The following is a 23,137-nucleotide window of genomic DNA, read 5'->3' as shown; positions in this document are numbered from 1 at the left end:
ACAAAACAAAAACAGAAATCGATGTGGGAATATTTCGGACACTGAGCATGCGCAGCGTCAGACAGAAAGCAACTACTATCACGTGACACTTATCCCTCGTTTATGTTATTTAAATTTTTCATAGCTCACGTTAAACACAAATTAACACAGAATTAAGTGAAGGGATCTGTGAAACTTAAATATAAAGTTTCAAACATGATTTCACTATAATTACATTTTAATTTATATTTTTTATATTTTAAATTATTTATGAAAGTATGTCTGTGTATCCATAATTTTTTGAAAAGCAGTCTTGAGGGAGTATTTAATATTTCAGTACTGAAATATATATTCTTCTGAAGGAACGTAAAGGTTATTTAAATAGTGTGTTTCAACTGAATTCTGTTGTTTATTTCACATTCATATCAGGGATCTTTGCTATTGAATGTCGAGATGTTTACAAACGTGTTTGAAAGAAGAACACTTCGAGTATTGGAAGGGAAAATTGTATAAACACAAAAGCCTAATTTCGCGTTTTATTACAAGTAATTTTTCCAATTCTGTTTTTCAGGTTTTAGATCAAGTGAAAGTCTAATAAGAACTAGAAGTCTATGAAAGGATTATGTATAGTATGTAAGAGGCTTATGTTATAAATTAACTAAAGGTGTTTTACGGAAAATTTGATCCATTACTGAAACAAGAGCCTAAAAAAATCAGAGCCATTATATGAGCTGCTTGATATACGCGGCTGAAAACCATAGCAACATAAACGAGCACTCTATAAAATGTAATGATAAAACGTTAATTGTTTATTATTTAACGTGATTTCAGTTCCTCACTCAAACGTTCAGTACTGGCTTTTGTAGTATACAATCAAAACAAACAACGTTCGTGTTTCTACCTTACGAACAACATAATTATTTAATTAGTTTTAGATCGTTTGATTCACTACTTCCAATCTTATGATATGACTGAATAAACTAAAACACAATTAATTAAATTTCATCTTATAACAGTGGCTGAATTAACTTACAATAGTACTTGTTTTTGAGCATATGTAATCAAAAATATTTGTGTGGAGTTATTGATTATTGTAATTCATTTTGTTGAAATAAAATTATTTTATTAGATGTGGGAAATATCTCTGTTTATGTGAGTATAATATCATTAAATAAGCTACAGGATATAACTGAAATTCGAAAATACCACATGAAACTAATATGCTACTATTTATTGAGCGAGATGGCGCTCTTAACGTCTTTCTTATTCTTGAAGTTAAATTATCAACAAAGTTTAGGGCAAGTCTGAGAACTGGGACAAATAGATTATATCTAAAATTACTTGAAATAACAAAGACGATACACTTAAAACTTAAATAGAATCCAATAGATAGTATATAATATAATGAATTAATTCTTCTTTAAATACGTGGTGTATTATGAAGTATTACTTTTACAAAAAATTAATTTTTTTTTATAAGGGAAATAAAAGAATGGTACACAAAATACTCCAGGAGTTCACAGAAATGCAGGCTCAACAAAAATTAAATTGACATAATAAGAATGTTTGTAAAAGGCTGCAACATACAGTTTGTAAGATCATTATTGGTATGTATAAAACATGTATTTTAAGAGATTTCTGCATAAGTTTCATCAGGGTAAGTCACACAACTTAAAGTATAGAATGTTGCACGAGCTTAACTACGAATAGTGACATCACAATCAAATTATGCTGAGAAATACTTATCATAGAAAGGAAAATACTTCATAATAATTAGAATTATTCTTCCTTTCCTTAAAAATAAACTGTTTCAGCTAAAAATATTATTTTATCTTCAATTTCCTTAAACACAGACTGTTTTTTATTTAAAATATCATTTTTAAGATTAATTTTCTTAAATACGGACTATGCTTTAACTAAAAAAATTACAATTTTAAGGTGAATTTTCTTAGATGAAGTAGGCGTAATTTATTAATTAGCACTATTAATTTCGTACTACTGGATGGAAAGCATAAACTTTAAGAGATAATCTTGTTCATTTTTAGTTACGCAGGAAGTAACTTCCTTCGAGGTAACAAATTTCGTTGATCATTCGTAAACATTAAAATTGATTTACAGTTAATTGGTAAAAACAAATGGAGCTTAACTTTCCCTTTATGGTAGGTGTTGTAGTACCATTTAAGTTTTCTAAACGAAGGCATCTCAATACGCTGTTGAAATTAGGAGAAAAAAAGAAGAAAACTTAATTTTAAACCTGTCAGGTTTGAAATAAAAAGTTTGCTCTATAGATTATGCTTCCAACTTATATCTATCAAAGCGTAACTATGATCAAAGTTATTAGAAGGTTTCATTTATTTTATTTAAAGAAATCAATTTTTAAGAAAAGGTACATTTCGAAGCCTGTCCGATAATATAAAACTATTTTACTAAGGCGAGAAAAACATTTTATATTTGTTTTATTTTTCCATATAATATAGTTCAAAACGTTAATTAATTTTGATGTCACAGTCTAATACAACTCTCATGTGACACAATTTAAATTAGCTGTTTGTGTGCCATACATAATAATTAGAAATGGTCGGTTCTCGAAATATTGGCTTAAAATATATATAGGTTGTGTTTTAAGTGTTTTACGTTTTAAAAGCAAATTTCTTTAAGTTTTAAAGCTATACTACAATGATATTTCTGTGAATATGTTTATAAGAAACAGATTTTTGCGTAAACTAATAACGAACTCATGACCAATTTATAAAAATAAGGCATACAAACATTGTATAACTAAGCATAAAATTTAACCAAAGTATTGCATAAAATGTGAAATACCAAACGTTTATATTAATTACTTTAAACCATAAAAAGGACCATTCGTTTCCATGCAAATATGCCTTTCCTTCAATACGTTCCATATGGACTTTGCTCTGGAAAGAACTTTATAATGTAACAAAAACAGCAATGGGCGGACAAGTGGTAGGTTTAACGCAGGTTAGGCCTACTTTGCAGGAACTGTGTAAAATTCACTAAAGGTGAAGTCATCGAAAAATATTTCGAACGATTGTCATTACATAATTTTAAAGAATTAATAAGTGAAAATCGTTTTTTTGTGAATAAATGAAAAACAACAACGAAACTTAAAACTAAGTCAGTTTATGATTGTAACAGTAATGTCAACTGTATCAGTGAATATCAGCAATTAGTTTTATGTTATATTCTTACATTACTTTATAAAGTATTAGGGAAAAGTGTTTTTTAAAATATATATCTGATTTGTTTAAACGCATATGCATGAAGTTCTAGTTCACGCTCACATACACAGATTATAATTTAACTGATTTTTGAAACAAGGATTTCAACTTTCACCTACCATAATATTATGTATTATTATTTTACAGATAAAAAATAAATAACTAAATAAATAATTTGGTCGTTTTATGGGATCAGTGAACTATTTCAAAAATGTCCTGATATTTAGTTCTTTTATTTTCCGAATTATATCATTTTACGTCGCATGAATGTATTTAATTTTTGTTTCTCTTAAAAGTTCTTCGATTTTTTTAGGTAATTTTATGGTTAATTTGATACCTAACCTTTATCATACCAATCGAAATCAGACCGCATGTCATCACGTTTTGTAGACTTACACTCAAAAGTTTATTAAACCATGTATTTTTTGAATGTTCGTCCATAAATATGGAATTGAATTGTAGTTTCTAATTCAAATTTTAATGAACATAATTCCACTACACCTGACAAAGCGTCTTACTCAAAAATAATTGAGACATGTGCGTCGGATGGCATCGACACATTGATTTGTCAACTACTACAACCATGCAACAATTCTACATGAAAGGACAGGAGGGTCAGGCAAACAGAGTTAGGTTAGCATTCACTAATTATCAATCCAAACTGCACATGTCCACTACTTTTAGGTTTATTCGAAAACATTCGAAAGCAAACAGTAGAGCAGCAGGCAAATCAGGTAAAATCGAACCAAAAACATCTAAGCCTAACTGGGATGGGTGGGTCGCCACCAGAAGCTATTCAATACGTTTCAAAATAACATCGCAATAAAATTCTAATAAGGCGTGGGAAGAAACCTGAAAGGTAAGGTTTTTGAAACAAGATTGTAATTTTTAATTTTTTAGTTAGTTTTTTTTTTTTTGGCGGGGAAGTCATTGTATGTTAAAATAATTTCAAAATATATTTAAAGTAACGTTTTCCTTTTCCCTATATAATACGCTTCTATGTCTTCGGTAAAATTGTTATACATATATATATATATATGAATAATATATACGGTAAGATTTATGCAAAGAATAAACACTATATTTAATGTAATTAACGTTCTATGCTGGACTTACTGAACAATAAATAACAAATCAAACTTTATAAAAGAAATATCCTTTCATGTCAAGTAACTTTCATAAACGTGTTGAAACCAACAAACTAAGTGTTAAATACAAGCAAAACATTATAATAGAGAACACAGACTTCAATATTGTATAAATAATAAACTGACCGTGCACTGTTTTCTGTACTTACAGCTTTTACACTTGCACTTTTTGATAAGTTTTTCGTCTTTGACGTCATCATGGCAGTTTTTACAATAATACCACGCCCTGCAAATGAACTCAAAGATGAAGCGTGAAAAGTCATATCATTACAGAACAAAAGAAATTACTTTTACACAAATATTTATTGTTAACAGCAGCGTCACGAAATAATGATTTTTAACTGCATGAAGGACTCCAAACGACTGCGGATAAAAACAAAACTGAGACTGATAATTATAATACATTATTATTCGTATTGCTTTTTTTATTTTTTGTTTGCTTACAAATAAAATATATTTGATTAAATGAAATTGTGACTTTACTTGGTGAATGCACATATACATTTATAATGATAGAAAACTGTTTCATCGAGAAAGACCTCCCTTGGGAGAGTACTCCCTGTTTTACTTTAAGGCTTAAAGTTTAAGCAGTATAACTGTATTCTAAACATTTGAGATTGTAATGTTTGTTTTATCAGGTTCTCCAGAAATAATTGTAGGAATTCTCATGATGACATTTAGGTTTGTTTGGTTTGGTTTGAATTTCGCGCAAAGTTACACGAGGGCTATCTGCACTAGCCGCCCCTAATTTAGCATTGTAAGACTAGAGGGAAGACAGCTGGTCATCACCACTCACCGCCAACTCTTGAACTACTCTTTTACCAATGAATAGTGAGATTGACTGTCACATTTTAACACCCTTACTGCTGAGAGGGCGAGCATGTTTGGTGCGACAGGGATGACATTTATAAGCTGAATATTGAGTAACTTATTGTTGGTTGGTTTAATCCAATGCTTGTCGCTTATAAAGTGTCTTAATTGTCTGCTATTTCAATTCTACTCAGAGTAAGTTTCGCAACCCCTAAGGCAGCATGGACATGAAGGACTTTCGTCGGATTTCTCTCTGAGGCATCAAACTTGGACGAAAAGCTACCGAAACTACTCAGAACATCAATCAGGCATTCGGCCATGGATCTGTTACTGAACGCACAGTTCAGCGTTGTTTCCAAAGCTTTCGGCATGGAGATGAAAATCTTGAAGTCCATGAAGGTCGTGGAAGGAAGCCATCCTTAGATGAAAACACATTAAGGGAAGCAGTTGAGACAGACTCTCTCACAACACAATACATGAACTTGCAAAGAAGCCTACGCACGAGGAAATCAAGCATTACCAACCACCTGATTGCGATTGGAAAGAGGAGAAAGTTGGATAAGTGGGTTTCACATGAGCTAACTGAAAATCAACAAAATCAGTGTTATGAGACCTGTCAAGGATGACGCTCCAAATATTGAACGAATTGAGAATCGAGGTTCTGGCTCATCCGCCTTATTTCTCAGACCTTTCCCTACAGATTTTCATTTTTTTAAGCACTTTGACAACTTTTTGACAATAAACACTTTCAAAACTAGACAGCTGCAGAAAATGCTTTCAGGTAGTTCATTGATCATAGAAACTCTGATTTCTACAGCAATGGCATAAAGAACATTGTTACACGTTGGCAAAAGTGTGTTGAAGCAAATGGTGCTTACTTTGATTAAAGCAAGTTTTACAACAACGGTTTATACTTTTCCAAACTTCATAGTTCAAAAACGATATTTATTTTTTGACAACCTAAAGTACTATTTGTAGATTTCTTGAGACTAGACATCAAAGTAATATAAAGAAGGCTTTAAGCATATCGTATTGTGGTTGTAAGTTTAAAATATTTTGCTGATTCAACAGTCTATTCTTATGCGATCAACAATTATATTTTTTATGTAGGTAGACAGCGTGTGTGTATTTTCTTACAGCAAAGTCACATCTGCTGAGTTTACCGAGAGGAACCGAACACCTGATTTTAGCGTTGTAAATCTGAAGACTTATCGCTGTACCAGCAGGGGACAGGCAGACAGAATTAAATAGTTGAAAGCAGCCACTGATTGTAATTTGCAGTTCACATTTTTATTTCATCATTATAATATCAATAAGTAACAAAAGTTTAATTACACACATTATCTGTTTAAATAATATATACTTTATTTAGAACCAATGATTATTAGTTTCCTTTATGATAACATCTAAATTCTGATTCAAGACTTTTCAAAAGTTTTGTTTTCGAACGGTGTTATGAATCTTGCTATTTCTAGAGGTTATTATAAGGAAATAACAGAATATACTACTTATTAGTAATAAGGCAGGAAGAAAATTATTTTGACAATTAATTAGTCGTTAAACAACCAAGCCAACAACAACCAAGTTTGGATAAAGTTCAGAGAGTTTATTGAAGCTAAACAGGTTTTCCAATCAGCAGATGTATGATAAAATGCTTATCATAACAGGTCAGTTATTAGATAAAATTCTTAACGGTACAAGTTCATCACTAGGTGAGATAGTACTAGAAAAAATTATGACTTACCGTTTCACTTCGTCTGCAGACTGTGCTATAAAAAACCCTTGAGTGCTATGTTGAATTTTTACTTTCTTTTTAGGATTAATAGTAATCTTGTAATCTGATCCATCCTCACTGGCGACCTCTATTGCAAGTAAGAGGAGCTTTAATTTCACGAAGCAAAGCCTGAGGTAATGAAACAGATACCTTACTGACCGAATGAGGAGTGAAAAACTGAACAAATGACAATTTTGTAAATATAAAAGTGTCAGTTTGAGATCCTAATGTATTTCACGCATGGAATAGCTGAACAAATATATATATATGTAAGATAATTGAGATAAATACAATGCTTTATTAATGCTTAACTATTGAGCATACTTTAAAATACTGCTAAAAACATCAACAGAATAACGAAGTGTTTAATTCGATGAGCTTACACAGACACGTGAGTTGCAGTAAAGTTATGATACAATAATAAGTATTAAACAAACACGTGTTTCTAATGAGGTTTTGGTTTCTTATTATTCGCAACAGTCTTTTTTTTTTCAACACATTCTTTAAAGTAGATATATTTGTATTTTTTTAAAAGCTTTTCTGTTTCAGTTAGAAATCTCATAATAGTGTATAATATTTACTTAAAGCTTTACAATTTGTTATGTACATTTATCTTTGTCTTACAAAAGTATCAAAGATATTATTTTATAAAAATTAAGTGTTTTTATCTTCACGAAACCTACAGGCAGTGAGATGATAGTGTTGTTTGTTACTTGAAGTACAAAAATAACTAAAATAAAATCTGTCTTAAAATGTGTGCATTCAAGTACTTCTATGTTTGATAATTAAATAAGTAGTTTAGAACTTCTAACAGCTTGGATTAATGGGGAAACATGTTTTTAAAATTAAATTAAGAAAAAATATAAGTTTATTTTTTCTCTTGTTAGCAGTACACTTTAGTCTAGTCTGTCATATTCTAGCAGAGAACAGTTCCTTGTTGAACCCTATTTATCTGTTGTTTCAAAAATTAAACATTTGGTTTATAAATATGTTGTTTTGTCAAGTATTCTGACGTATTATAGATAATTAAAAGCTATCAGATAAACGTATTATCAAATCATCGATAAGTTATTTTCTTTTAAAGCAACCTCGCTTATATGCTGAGACACGTTAGATTTCCACAAGTAAAACTAAATTAACTATCAGGTCATCCCATACGTAATGCCCGAAAATTTAATACAGAAAGTGCATCATCATTTCTGTCTTTGTAGAAGGTTTTAATGACTAAAATATGTAGTAAGACGTGTATAAAAACGTGTAGACAAATAAAAGAAACTAACCCAACTCCACTTTTTCAGATCATTAATCAAATAAACCCTTATGATGATGAATGTGTCTGAGAAGCATATAATGCTTTATGAGTTTCAAAAAGGTAATAGTGCAACAGAAACTGCACGAAACATTCAAGGTGTTTATGGTGCGTAGTCTCTCAGTGAAAGAAAATGTCGAAGATGGTTTCAGAAGTTCAGATCAGGTGACGATAGCTAAAGTGATGCGTCACGTTCAGGCCATCCTGTTAAGTTTAATGATGACTTGCTGCTGGCTGCACTTGATTAAGATTATGCTGTAACAGTTGAAAACTAGCACAAAAGCTTAATTCAACCCATTCAACAGTTCACTGTCATCTGCAACAGGTTTGAAAGGTGTCAAAACTTGGAAAATGGATCCTCCATGATATGACAAAATCTAACCCTAGAGCAAAACTGGACATTTGAACTTCTCTGAACTCTTGTGAACGTAGCTCACCTTTTTTGGACAGGTTAGTGACTGGAGATGAAAAATGGATATTTTATAAAAATGCTAAGCGCCGCAGATAATGGTTCAGTGAAGGTAAACTGGCTAAAAGACAACCTAAAATAGACCTCCACCCTAGGAAAGTCTTGTTAAGCGTTTGGTGGGATATTGTTGGTGTGATCTACTTTGAATTCCTGTCACTCAATGTACCGATTACATCAGACTTCTATTGCCAACTGTTAGAGCGCTTAAACGTTGCACTGAAAGAAAAGAGTCTTGCTTTGACCAATCATAAAGGTGTTGTATTACACCAGGATAATGTACAGCCCCATACATCAAGGATCACATCTGTAAAGTTTGAAGAGCTAAACCGAGTAAAACTTTCACATCCTCCTTATTCTCCAGACCTTGCCCCATCTGATTATCATCTATTCCGAAGTTTGCAGAACTATCTTGATAGAAAAGAGCTTGGAACACATGAAGATGTCAGAACTACCCTCTATACATTCTTGTCCTCTTAACCCCAAGTATTTTATAGAAATGTCATTCAGAAACTTGTGAATCGTTGGAAGAAAGTAATTGATAATTATTGAACATACATTACTGATTAAATAACATTAAAAGCATTTGAAATCCTTTCTCTTTTTCTGAACCTAAGATCTAACATTACTTAAGGAACGACCTGATATTACATAGAATAAATAATGACATTGAAAACAGTGTTTATAATAGAATAACAGTACGTTAACTTAAAGCTTTTAATCAGTTTATAGTCAGAGTACAGTAAACTTACTCTGCCGCTTGTGTAAACGTCATGCCTGTGAAAGAAGCCGACAGATTTTCCGTGTACATCTCCATTCCGGTTCCACACATGTAGTCGTTCTGCCATGATGCCGTGTCTGGAGACTAAACCAGTCACAAGTTAGTCTTAATTGCTTATCTTTTACTGAAAACTAGAAATAGTAGCCTTTGATTAAAAATGTAGAGCAAAATGCTTAAAACTACTTACAAATATCTCTCGCGAATTTTTAAGACATTCACATTGTAATTTTTCAATGGGTCCATCATACCAAAAAGGTATAGGTCCATCAATTGCTTAAACACCTACCGTATACGAGTTGCTAGATATTTTACAAAGTAGATCATCAGTATTAAAAACTAGCAAATGAAAGTAAAAGTAAAAAACAGTCACCATTAATATTGATTATGCTATAAGTTTAGCTTACATCGTAAGTTTTTAATAAGAATATGAAACCATTCGTTAGGCTCAAATAAAAAAAAAATACATTTTACCGAAAAGTAGTGATGTTTGGATTGCTATAGTTACTCAAAAATATCAGTAATATGCTTTAGTTCTTGGGTGAAGTAATGTTCCCCACATTCGAGATGGGGAAGTGTATATCAGTTATGTTTTAACGTCAGGCTTAACGTGTGGTGAAATTCGTACAAATTATGTTAATAGTTAAGCTGGTCACTTCTGTACTCGCTCAACCTTTTTAACCTTCGACAAGAGTGATTTTGTGTTTGTGTTTTTATTTAATATGGGTGATTTTGAGTTCGTATGGTGATATAAAACAAGCGATATTGAGTTTGTTTAGTGATATAACACGGGTGATTTGAATTTATGTACTGATGTAACAAGGGTGTTTATAAGTTTGTGCATAAATATAACATGGGTGATTTTGAGTTTGTGTATTAATATAATACGTTAGAGAGATTTTTCTACTCGAGGATAAAGCTATACACGATTTATAATAAAATTATACCATAATATTTAATAAGTGATTTTAACTGGTGTTCGACTTACAGTACTTATCCTCGTGGTGCACTGACACCTTCCTTCAAAAACAGCTTATTTGTAACAAATTACTGTGAATAAACTTTAACGGTTTTAGTGAAGGAAGAGTATTTCTCCTAAACGTTTTACCTGAAGAACGTATAAATGTCTAAAGTAAAATAATTAGCGCTTTCAGATTGTTGAGATTCCACGCTATTTTTATTTCATTGTTTTACTCGGATTTCATATCTGTTCAATGGGTTCCAGAGTGAAGTGCACGAATACCCACAGGCCATTTCTAAGACAACGAATGAATAAGAAGAAAGAAAGCTTCGTAACGAGTTCATTCTCGTGCAGTCGCAGAAAATAAGTTTCTTTTTTGATATCAGTAGCCTTCAGTTACTTGTTTGTTTGGTTTGGTCTGTTTTCAATTTCGCGCAAAGCTACTCGAGGGCTATCTTCGCTAGCCGTTCCTAATTTAGCAGTGTAAGACTAGAGAGAAGAAGACAGCTAGTCATCACCATCCACCGTCAACTCTTGGGCTACTCTTTTACCAACGAATAGTGAGATTGACCGTCACATTATAACACCCCCACGGCTGAAAGGGCTAGAATATTCGGTGTGATGGGGATTCGAATCCTCGACCCTCAGATTACGAGGGGAGTGCCTTAACCATCTAACCATGCATGGTCTGGTTGTTTGAAATTAAACACAAAGCTACAGAATGGACTATCTGAGCTCTGCCCACCGGTATCGAAACCCGGTTTCTAGCGGTGAGAGTCCGCAGATTTATTGCTGTACCACTGGATTATTAGTGATATAATGTTTCTAAACTTTCCGACTCCCTTGTGTTTTATTTCACATCGCGTGTCTATAGCAACAGCTTTCTGAATTTTATTCATAAGATCTGCTAACTTTGTTTTGCTTTACTTCACTAGTGCCACTTTTTTTTTTTTTTTTTAGTTTTCGTCCGGTTCATTTAAGCTGTAAAGCTGTTGAAAGTTTACTTAATTGATATAAACTAACTTTTAACAAATTCCATAAGATTTCATGCTGAACTTGCGAAAGTTAAAGATTCACCCAAGGCTTCGCTAATTGTTCGAAGCTCATATAGATGTTGGTGTTGTTATTAAATTTTGCGCAAAGTTTCTTGAAGGCTATCTGAGCTAACCATCCCCAATTTTGAAGTGATAAATTAGAAGGAAGGCAGTTAGTCAACACCATTGACAACTAACCCTTTGGGCTATTCTTTACTAACGAATAGTGGAATTTATTTCATATAAACGCTTTCACGGGTAAAAGGAAGAACGCTACCGGCGACAGGTTTCGATCTTGTTACCTGCGTATTGGGAGTCAAGCTACGTAACTACTACATCATCTCACGTCCGCTCTGGTAAAGGAAATTTGTGCTGAAAAAGATATATCGTATAGTTTAAATGTTTAGGAACCTAAAGAAAGCAGCATTTTATATTTAAATTAAAGTAATTGGCATTTTTATTGGAATTTTAAAATATTTTTGACATTAAATTCTTAAAGTTTTCCTGACCTCATCAAACACGAATAAAATTCCAAGCAAGGAACTTACCGTCTTATACGATCGCATAGCAAATAGATTAGACATCATGGTGGAGAATCCTGGTGCTAAACAACTCTGAGCAATGAATCCCAATTTTAGTTCTGAAACACAGATGACATCGTCTCCGCGTCTCCAGTTCCAGCTGGGAATGTTCAGTAGATAAGCCTGAAAACAAAAGAAGAGTACCATCATTGTTTGGCTTAAAAATGATTTAACAACAACAATAATAAAATATTGTATTATAGTATTTAAAATGAATTGATTGAAATATGCAAATACAGTGATTGTTTTAGCGCTAATGGGTGCTACAGATAAACAGTGTAAGATCGAATCAAATATTTCACAGCATAGGTTTATGCACCTGAGTTATTAAGTCCATTGTTGTTTTATGGTGCTGATTTTAATTGCTTATTAATAATTAATGTAACTAATAATATCACAGTAAACTATACTTTACTAATGTCGTGTTAATTACTGCCTCTACCGTATGGGCAGAAATGTTAACTTCAAGAGATAAATTTTATCTTACCCCCAAATGGTAGTTCCTTATTTCCATTTTTTATTGTTATTTTATGTTTATATTTTTCTTATTCTTATTTTAATTTGGGAGAGCAGTCACTTTCCCATAACTGTTTGTAGGCAGCGAAGAGTGATATAGATGTGGGACGTTGTGGGCTTTGAGCATCCACATCTCGCTCTCCTAATTTCAAATTTTCTTAGGTGACACTAGCGAATTGGAGGTTAAAACGATAGAAGGTGTATCCTCACCGCAATGTGAGTCCTACTTCCGCAGTGGCCTCCAAAACCTAGGATACATTTTATATTCTCGCGTTGTAGCTTGTATCCTAGGGTCGTAATTTAAAAATATGCAGCGTATTTTGTTTTATGTTAATATGTTTTGTTTATGACTTGAAAATTTATGGTTATAATATATATACATATAAATTTATGTTCATTATTTTGTTTTTACAATATTTATATATTTATTCATATTACAATGCTAATGTCAGTGAAAGAAGAGAGTTTGTTGATTGAGTAACAGTATAAAATTTATTCTGGAAAACTGGAAAAAACGCTCAGCTATTGAGTTGATGAGTGGAAATGCAAGATAGCAGCTGTTCAACAGTGCATAGGATAAATGTGCAACTCTTAGCTAGAGAATGAAACCAAACGAAAAACAAATTGTCACTTGCTTGTAAGCGCGAAATTTCTATTAATGAAAAAGGTTTACTTCAAAAGAAAATGATATTACATCAGACACATTGACATGCGTTCTTCTAATTGTTTTGCTATGATAAAAAATAAATATATTTTCATATATGGGGTAGTGTTTTTCATTGCGATATGGCGGAGCTCCATATTTAAACTTTAAAGTTTCATGTTTGTTTCGTGTTAAACTCGCAGCTACACAATGGGCTATCTGTGCTGTGCCAACCACTGGTAACAAAACTCGATCAATAGCATTAATATGTGCTAGGACTTACCCCTGAGCTAATGGATGTGTACATTTCATGAAAAATGTTAAAAATATTATGTAATGATTGGTAAACCGTTCAAGAAGAGTAAATCTGTCTGACCTTTAAATTTTTTTAAACACGTTTTTAGTGTTACGATGCAATTTGGAGACTTCTGAAGAAGACTTAGTGAACGGTTGAAATCAGTATTAAATTTATGTCTATCTGGTGCAACGTCGAAGAAGGGTAATGTAAGCATTCATGAACATTGACAAATGTTTCTCGCTGATTGTAAAACCCTAATTGATGGATATGGGATATAGCACTTAACATTCTTGCTTCGAACGCTGATGTTATTTACCCTTGAAACTTGTTCTCAAGTAATTCTAGCTTTGAGTTAAACGCTTTTCTTAAGAAATGATTTTTAAAATGAGTTTAACATCCTCGATTTAAACTTTGAATACTGTTACTATTTCCATTAAAAGTATTCATGATTGAAAATTAAGTTTTGTACACTTTATAATTTCTGGAACCGAATTTATCATTTTTTGTTACAATACTTATGTTGAGTGTAACTTCAAAGAGAACACTTCTTTAAATGAAGGATTTTAAAGCGTGCAACATATGTGTTCTGTTTGAAAGACTTCTAGATGATATTAGGTTTAACAATGATAAGTACGAATTACTAATCATTAAATATTTCAAAATCCTCCCTTTTAATAGGCGGTTTTATTTTCACTTTTCAACAAAGTTATAACGTTATTATTTTTTAACAAAACCAAAGGTGGAATTAGAAAGATACAAAATATTATTTACAGTACAATATATTTTATAGCGTTTATTATTTAATTTCGGAGTGGGCGAATTTCAATTTGAAAGATGCTTCGTTTGTCACATGAGCTAAACTGTTAGGTTAAAGATCCTGACAGTTCATAAGTAGTCCTTGTTAATGTAGAACTGTCGACCAGAGATAAAACACATATACTGAGGAACACTTGTCATATATGCAGATACCATGAATCGAATAGGTTAATTGCCTATCATAGGCAATCAGAAGAATATGGCACGGCCAGATGGTTAAGGAACTCCACTCGTAATCCGAGAGTCGCAGATTCGAATCCCTGTCGCACCAAATATGTTCGCCCTTTCAGCCGTGGGGGCGCTATAATGTGATGATCAATTCCACTGTTCGTTGGTAAAAGAGTAGCCAAAGAGTTGGGGGTGGGTGGTGATGACTAGCTGCCTTCCCTCCCGCCTTACACTGCTAAATTATGTAGGGCTACCTCGTGTAACTTTGCGCAAAATTCAAAACAGACCAAACCAAACTAAGAATATGGAGGATGTTCAAGAAAAATGAAGGCTTTGTCCACAGCCCTACACATTAATCATCAAATTACTACCTTCTACCCCTCCTTCAGGTAATATAGCTGATATAAAGAAAAATATTATGCATCGCAACAACTCATTTTTACATATGTATAATTTAAAAAATACAGATAAAGCTGGTCCCTAAAGTACAGAGATTTATTCTTGATGTAGTTTTTCAAAATAAATAAATAACCATTCTTCCAAGAACATCATTAACGTTCTGTTCTCACTATCGAACAATATAAGGTGTATATAATGATACATCCAAATTTAATCTAATATTTAAACTCACGTGAAATCGTTAGTTTTATTTCAATCATATCTCTCCTAAGGACAGACGAAACGTTCATAACCGAATAAAATAATGAAAATTGTACGATGAAGGCTTGGAACAAATAAAAAAACCGAAATTTAGCCAGTCTTTATGTTTATTACTTGTTTTACATTTTCCTTTGAAAGCAACTTGGGTCTGCACATCTCAATCAGAACTTAACAGATATTTTTGGTTTACTTTTAAATAGCGTTTTTACACCAGTTTAAATTCTCAAAATCTATTAAATGAATTTAGAAGTTAAGAAAGTATATCTTCCACCCACATTTCGTTTTAACTTTACATGTAATGAACCAAAGTTTACAACCAAACGTTGGTGAAATTTATTTCGAAAAATAATTTTACACCAAAGGAAAATATAATTTCATATTTTATAGCAAATCTGCCACACACAATTTTCTGCTTAAACTAATAACATCAAAGTTAATCTTTTAGTTTTACTTCTCGCGAGTTTGACTGATAGTAAAAAAAGTGGATTTGTTTTGTAGAATATTATTATAACACGTAATAAGAAGGTAACACTAGTAGTATTTTGAGGAACTAACGTATTTCTAGCCAGGTTAGGGAAGCTGTTTCCAAGTTAACTCTTGGTACCGATGGTTTATAGTAAGTGTTTATAATTAGGTTTCAATAACCATAGTTGGTAGAGTACAGACAGCACATTGAATAATTTTATGATTAATAAAAATAGATATTATTAGATATTACGATAATTTTAAGCAGTGTACAGTAACAGTTATTAGTTCGAATAAATATGAAAAACCAATAACTTACCACATTGATATATCAAATTAGAAGCAAAGGGTGTGCGTTTATATGTCAAAGTATTAAAGCTATAAGAATCTCGAACTTATTGTAATCTACGTTCAACTAATTAGTTTTGATATATTACCTTGTCATGATACTGTATATAGTTGTGAATACAATAAATATATGTGTAAACTAACCTTGTTCTGATATTGTATATAGTTGTGAACACAATAAACATATGTATAAACTAATCTTGTTGTGATACTATATATAGTTGTGAACACAATAAACATATGTAGAAACTAACCTTGTGATATTGTATATAGTTGTGAACACAATAAACATATGTATAAACTAATCTTGTTGTGATACTATATATAGTTGTGAACACAATAAACATATGTAGAAACTAACCTTGTGATATTGTATATAGTTGTGAACACAATAAACATATGTATAAACTAATCTTGTTGTGATACTATATATAGTTGTGAACACAATAAACATATGTAGAAACTAACCTTGTGATATTGTATATAGTTGTGAACACAATAAACATATGTATAAACTAATCTTGTTGTGATACTATATATAGTTGTGAACACAATAAACATATGTAGAAACTAACCTTGTGATATTGTATATAGTTGTGAACACAATAAACATATGTATAAACTAATCTTGTTGTGATACTATATATAGTTGTGAACACAATAAACATATGTATAAACTAACCTTGTTGTGATATTGTATATAGTTGTGAACACAATAAACATATGTATAAACTAACCTTGTTGTGATACTGCATCAACTGGATGATAACCCGAATATCATCGGAATAATTTTTGATTGAGATGACACGCATGATGTTTGCCGCGTCCTCCGCATCAGGGTCCAGACAGTACTTGTTTGCCAGCACCAGACATGCATCAGCCTCGTGGACCTATGAAATGACATGAACGTTGAACTACAAAGTTTATGTTTTGATACGTCCGTCTTGAATCTTTTTCTAACTAGTGCAAGATTGATGGTGGTGGAGGTAAGAGCAGAACAGTAATAATGATTTGTAGAAAGCTGTGTTGGAAATGATGGGGAGAAAAGATAATAAAGAAAATGATAAAAGTACAGAAATTATATTAGCGAGAACTACAATACTCTCAAGTAGTTAATGATGTAATGTCAGCTTCCCTGACAGTACCCACCTGCCTTTTTCCAATAAATGAAGAAAATAATTGACACCATAAGGGTTACAAAACAAACAACTAAAAGAAAACCACTGTAACTCTATTTATTCCAACAATAATATCTGACCATTATTTACACCAACAAAAACAATATGAGTATTAAGAGTAATACAACCCACGAAAACCGACGTTATTTGGTACAATGAAAAGTAAGATAATTTATTATCACTTACAACCAACTAGTTTCGGTAACACTTGGTTTGTATTGAATTTCGCGCATAGCTACACGAAGGCTATCTGCGCTAGCCATTCCTAATTTAGAAGTGTAAGACTAGACGGAAAGCGACTAGTTATCACCACCCTTCGCCAACTCTTGGGCTACTCTTTAACCAATGAATAGTAGGATTGACCGTCACATTATAACACCCCCATTGCTGAAAGGGCGAGCGTGTTTGGTGTGACGGGGATTCGAACCCGCGACCCTCAAATTACGAGTCGAGTGCTTCGGTAACGCGGTTACCATCATTGGGTCTAATATCTACAGTGTTAGCTTAGAATATATTCAGCTACAAATCGTATAATGGGCGAGTTATTTTTAAAAAACAAGGTCAGAGAACAAAGGTTAGAAGGTAATTTGTAAATAAGAGAATACTTAAGCTAAATAAATATTTCAATAGGATATGTTGATTGGTCAGTCGTCTCTGTTTATATACAGGCACACACACATTTATTTTTAATTACACAGATATTCTATTATAAGCTATTTTCTATGTTTGTTTGTGCATTTCTCAAATCCATACACTTTCCAGTCATAATTACTATCACAGTTTCAGAAACGTTCAGTTATTGTAAGGGAAACAGTGTATCCACGTCTAATGTCATACTGGTGTTCTCTCAGTTTTGTTTAAATTTTGTGTGCCCTATTTATGTTTTACCGTAACTACAACTGATACGTAAATTCCATCTTTATCATGAGTCTATTTTTTATCTTCGAGTGTTTGTAAATGGTTCACAATTTTGTTTTGTGGGATGAACGCTACTTTTTAACTTTTTGATCGGAAATCATTAGCAATTTGTTCAGAAATTTCAGGGGAAAAAACGGCATACTGTTGAACTTGTTTTGAGATATTGTTTTAAACGAGCTGATTTAAATGTTTCATTTGTAAATGTTTGTTGCTACTTTTCTTGAAAGCTCGACAATTACAGGTTCATAACTTCTATGTTACTTATACTGGTTTTAAATACAATTTTTCGTTGTCTATGCCTGGAGTATCAGAACATATACGAATACCAAGCCAAGCATATGTGTAAAACGTGCTCAGTTTCTGAATTCAAGGATGGTTAAAGTGATAATGTGGTGATTTGCTGACGACAAAGGGTTTTCGAAATACCCCGAATTTTAACTTATTATTGTTTTATATCCCTTATGTTTGAAAATAAACTCACCTATTTAGGGTCTGTAGCTGAATATATCATAAGCTAAGACTGTAAATACTAGTCCTGATGATGGTAATTGTGTTACCGAAACTAGTCGAGTGTAAGCAATAATAAATATTTTACCTTTCTTGTGCCAAAAACGTCGGTTTTTGCGTTTTTTACTCTTTATGTAATAACATGATGTGCCTGAAAGAAATTATAGGAAAAATGTATTTTATTATTAAATAATTTATATTACATTCAAATTATCAGTTCTTCTATATGTTATAATGGTAACATCATTACAACTTTTCATAATATTATTTCCTTTATAATGATATGTTATAATTATCAACACTTTTACAACGGTTTTTGCCGATAACATCATTACCACATGCCAATTTCCATGATATTGCTTTAATCATAACTTACTCTTTTTACCAACACACTTTACCTTATATTGATAAAGAAAGTATCCCTCAATACCAGAATTGACTACAAATCACACACAGAAGGTTTCTATCAATTTTTTATGTGTATAGGACGCCAATAGTGAGACTTTTGTGTGATGTAGTCCATCAGGCTTAACGAGAACTGATATTGGCCAAAAGCTTCGTAAGTAGCGGCGTACAGCGAACAGGATATAGTTGGAGTACTTATATTAATTAGTTTTAATAGATCCCAGTACCGGACTTACAAAGAATGACTTAAATCAAGTTATTATAAGTTTATATCGATGCAATACCATACACATTACTACAACGATTTCGTGGTGTTGATGGCCTATACTATTGATGTTCAAGCTGTCAACACATGTTGTTACCAAAATTAAGTTTTTTACATATAATTAACTTAAGATTAAACATCTTTACCTCAATCAGAAAATCAATCATACTATCAAATATTAATGCAAATTAATTCCCATGATTGATTCTTTGGGTAAATGTATTCAATATTTCTACAGACAGTGAAAACGTATCCAAATTGTATGAGATAGATATAGGTCTTTATCCTTTCATAAATTAGTTTCTAAATTATATACACACATACAAACAACATACGTATTTTGTTAAGTAGTAAAATATATTTTGCTGGGGGAAAGTTATTAATAAAAATTAAACGATACAAAAATACATTTTAAATAATTTAAAAACTCGTTATTGGTGTTAATGTAAAATAAATAAATAAAAACAGACATAACATCATAAATACCGGTCTTGTGGCTTTCAGGATGCTCTCTAGTTTCTAAAATAAGGCTTAACAATTTAAAACTTCCTGTATTTTTGTAATCATACACTTCATATATGTTTTAAACTCTCTCTATATGTTAATCTATGAAATATGTAACGTGATTTTAAATTTATTAGTAAAACAACTTTAATGAACTAATCTCTCATTATTTTCACAATAATATCTATTTGAAATATTAAAAAAAAACAGGTTCTTCTAAACTACGGTATATTTCCATAATACACTTATTAACGTGTTTGTTAACAGGTAATGGGTTATTATTTACATTCTTGCCATAATATTTATGTAAGTTTATTGTGTTTCTCTAACATGTGGTATTCTTGCTTACAGAAAGTATAATCTAATGCATAAATAACATAACGTAAATTACAATTAAATCTACTATTTATAAAAAAATATTTTTGTCCTTACTTCCGGTTTCCCAGTGGCACAGCGGAATGTGTGTGGACTTATACCGGTTTAGATACCAATAGTGGATAAAGCACAGATAACCTTGTGTGTACCTTTGTGTTTAACTACGAAACAGTCAGACAACCAAAAGTCCCTTATACCTCGATAAGCTGCCTTATTTTTTAAGTTTAGTACGAAATATTTCGTTTTCATAACCACGTTTTCTTTTGAAAATTATGTGTGGCAGATAATATACACATACAGTTTATGGATATTTAACAAAACATTTGTCAATGCCAAACCTAATGGAATAAAGTTTTTGTTGTTTTTCTCCAGACTTTCTAATGAGTTAAACACAACATCTTAATGAAATTTAATAACTTTTACTTGTACAAGGGATCTGATCGTTTTGTGAATTTTATGAAGATATAAAGTGAAAAGAAACACACATAACATTAAGGGACTGAGAATAAGATGTTTATTGGAACAAGGCAAAATATGATTAGTGCAGGTCTCATTGTTATTTTTATAGAGTCGGAGAGATTGCACATTCTACACGCTTTGTTATACGAAAGATCATGGGTTCTAGGGCTGAGGCTAGCCCTTACCTAAATACCCCATTGGTGAGTATGTCCTTAACAATGAGCTGTCTGTGCTGTGTCCATCATTGGTATTGAAACCTAGTTTCAAAATAATTTACCGCTGTGCCACTAGGGGCTATACGTTATGGTAAAAACAAAATAATTTGGATATGGGCTGACAGAAACATGCCGTAAAATCGTCAAGCTTTTCAAACCTCCTATTATTTTCAATCATATTTGCCATATAACAAATATAATTAATTACATCTTGCTCTATGACAAATACAATTAATTATAATCATGCTTTGCCATATTACAGTAAAAGGCGTTTACGATTATTCTGCAAAATGTAGTTGAATTCTTTATGAAACCAAACTCTAAATGTATTCTTTCATTGAGATATATTATAACTTGTGTTTAAGAAGCGTTTTATATAGGTATTAGCAATTAAATAAAAATGGTTTAATTTGGCTATTATAAACTTAATTTTATCCGAATTTTTTCAAGGTTGGAGCGATTTTTATTAACATTGCTCAAACGGAAACGATACAACTTTTACACTACTCGTGACGAAACAATTAATTTGTAAACTAGGTTTTTACCGCGGGGATTGAGTTCTGAAAAGTTAGCCACCTATAACTTCTAAGTTAATTAGGCAGCAAAACGTAGTAGTTGACAGTTCAATTCTGCAGTGGATTTACTTGTGTATTTTATATGTGATGACTGGCTTCAGGCACAATTAGATATATATTAGTCTGTCAGTAACTGCTACTAGGTGGGATTAATTTGAAAATTGTTTTACTACTCAAGATTACAGTTAGAAACAGAAGTCACTTTATGTTATTTCGCATAACTAGAGATTTCTAAATAGTGTGTATGCCAAAATATGAATGTCGAAACTCGATTTTTATCGTTATAAGCACTACGACTCACTACTGTGCCACATAGGGGCAAAATATGTTCCCTTTTTAAACGGTACTCGATTTTATATTTTCTGTTATTGTAATTAGATTTTCTGTTGTGGTTATGACTTATATTCTTATTTTCGATTTAAGTTTGTAAGTTCATTCACACATTCAATAAGTTTGTTTGTTTTTTGGAATTTCGCACAAAGCTACTCGAGGGCTATCTGTGCTAGCCGTCCCTAATTTAGCAGTGTAAGACTAGAGGGAAGGCAGATAGTCATCACCACCCACCGCCAACTCTTGGGCTACTCTTTTACCAACAAATAGTGGGATTGATCGTCACATTATAACGCCCCCACGGCTGAAAGGGCGAGCATGTTTGGCGCGACCGGGATGCGAACCCGCGACCCTCAGATTACGAGTCGCACGCCTTAACACGCTTGGCCATGCCGGGCCCATTCAATAAGTTAACTCATCTTTAACTTCGTGTAATATGATATTAAGGTGTTGTGTTATGAATACTATACATTAAAAAAATGTTTATGATAAATCTATCTGAAAAAAATTCTGCATCTTGGAGTGCATATTATTAAACATTCATTGATCCATTAGAATGTCTAATCCATGAGAAGGTTTATATAATGGACAAAGTATTGACAATTCTCTTATCGTTTTGAAATACTAAGATATAAAAGTTAACATTTTTTTTTTTCCTTTGCTGTTGGTTCTACATAAATGAGACTTCCGAAAAAACGTTTGTGAGCACAAAATCAATGAATGTATATATAGAAAGCTCTGTACGCTACAGACGCCTAACACATAGGTCACATTTGTTACGTTTAGTGTGCACACACTATTATTAACAAATATGTTAGATTAAACTAACTTTACCCCACTTTCCAACAAAGTTAAGCAGTCGCGGTGTACAGGTATTATTGTAATATCCCAAGATACCGATTCATCCAACTACTTCCAAGCAGATAAGCGATAATTTAAACCGTTACTAAAATACTTTATTAACAAAAATGAATAAAATAATATTGATAGAATAACAACAATACTACCCACCTTTACACGTTGTAAGTCTATAGGGCTCATTACACTTCCTTGGAAAAATTCCACTGTAGTAAAGTGACGCTTAATCAACCCCTCCAGCTCAAGATCAGGAGGTTTCCTAGCAAGTAATAAACATTTCAGGTCACAAGTATTTCTTTTTTTTTACGTCTGTTTATAAAACAGTATCACGTGTCTTTATTGTAATAAGACAACTCATAAATATTTCAGTGCTGTGTACTTCTGAACTGACAATTTTCATTAAAATCAGTAGGTCTGTGGACTTACAAGGCTAAAAACCGAGTTTTCATACACGTGATGGGTAGAACACGGAGAACCTATTGTGCAGCTTTGTGTTTAACAACAGCGACAACAAATATATTCCGAACCAATATTCATATTTAATTTCTTTTA

General features: G+C 32.1%; 1 protein-coding gene across 4 annotated transcripts in view; it reads right to left on the bottom strand.

The window, feature by feature from the left end:
• Positions 1-23,137, bottom strand: part of LOC143255836 (calcium-activated potassium channel slowpoke-like) — a 143,033-nt gene that overhangs the window by 31,821 nt on the left and 88,075 nt on the right. For all 4 annotated transcript variants that reach the window (XM_076512140.1, XM_076512141.1, XM_076512143.1 and 1 more), the window contains exons 10-15: positions 22,739-22,844; positions 16,734-16,886; positions 12,050-12,205; positions 9,481-9,593; positions 6,924-7,082; positions 4,519-4,595 (exon numbers count right to left, since the gene is read on the bottom strand). In XM_076512140.1, the coding sequence (XP_076368255.1) occupies positions 4,519-4,595; positions 6,924-7,082; positions 9,481-9,593; positions 12,050-12,205; positions 16,734-16,886; positions 22,739-22,844 (764 nt within the window). The remainder of the gene's footprint in view (positions 1-4,518; positions 4,596-6,923; positions 7,083-9,480; positions 9,594-12,049; positions 12,206-16,733; positions 16,887-22,738; positions 22,845-23,137) is intronic.

Source organism: Tachypleus tridentatus, chromosome 7, assembly GCF_004210375.1.
Source record: "Tachypleus tridentatus isolate NWPU-2018 chromosome 7, ASM421037v1, whole genome shotgun sequence".
Lineage (NCBI taxonomy): Eukaryota > Metazoa > Arthropoda > Merostomata > Xiphosura > Limulidae > Tachypleus > Tachypleus tridentatus.
The sequence above is the reverse complement of the archived record's forward strand: the minus strand, read 5'-3'. Positions and strand labels throughout refer to the sequence as shown.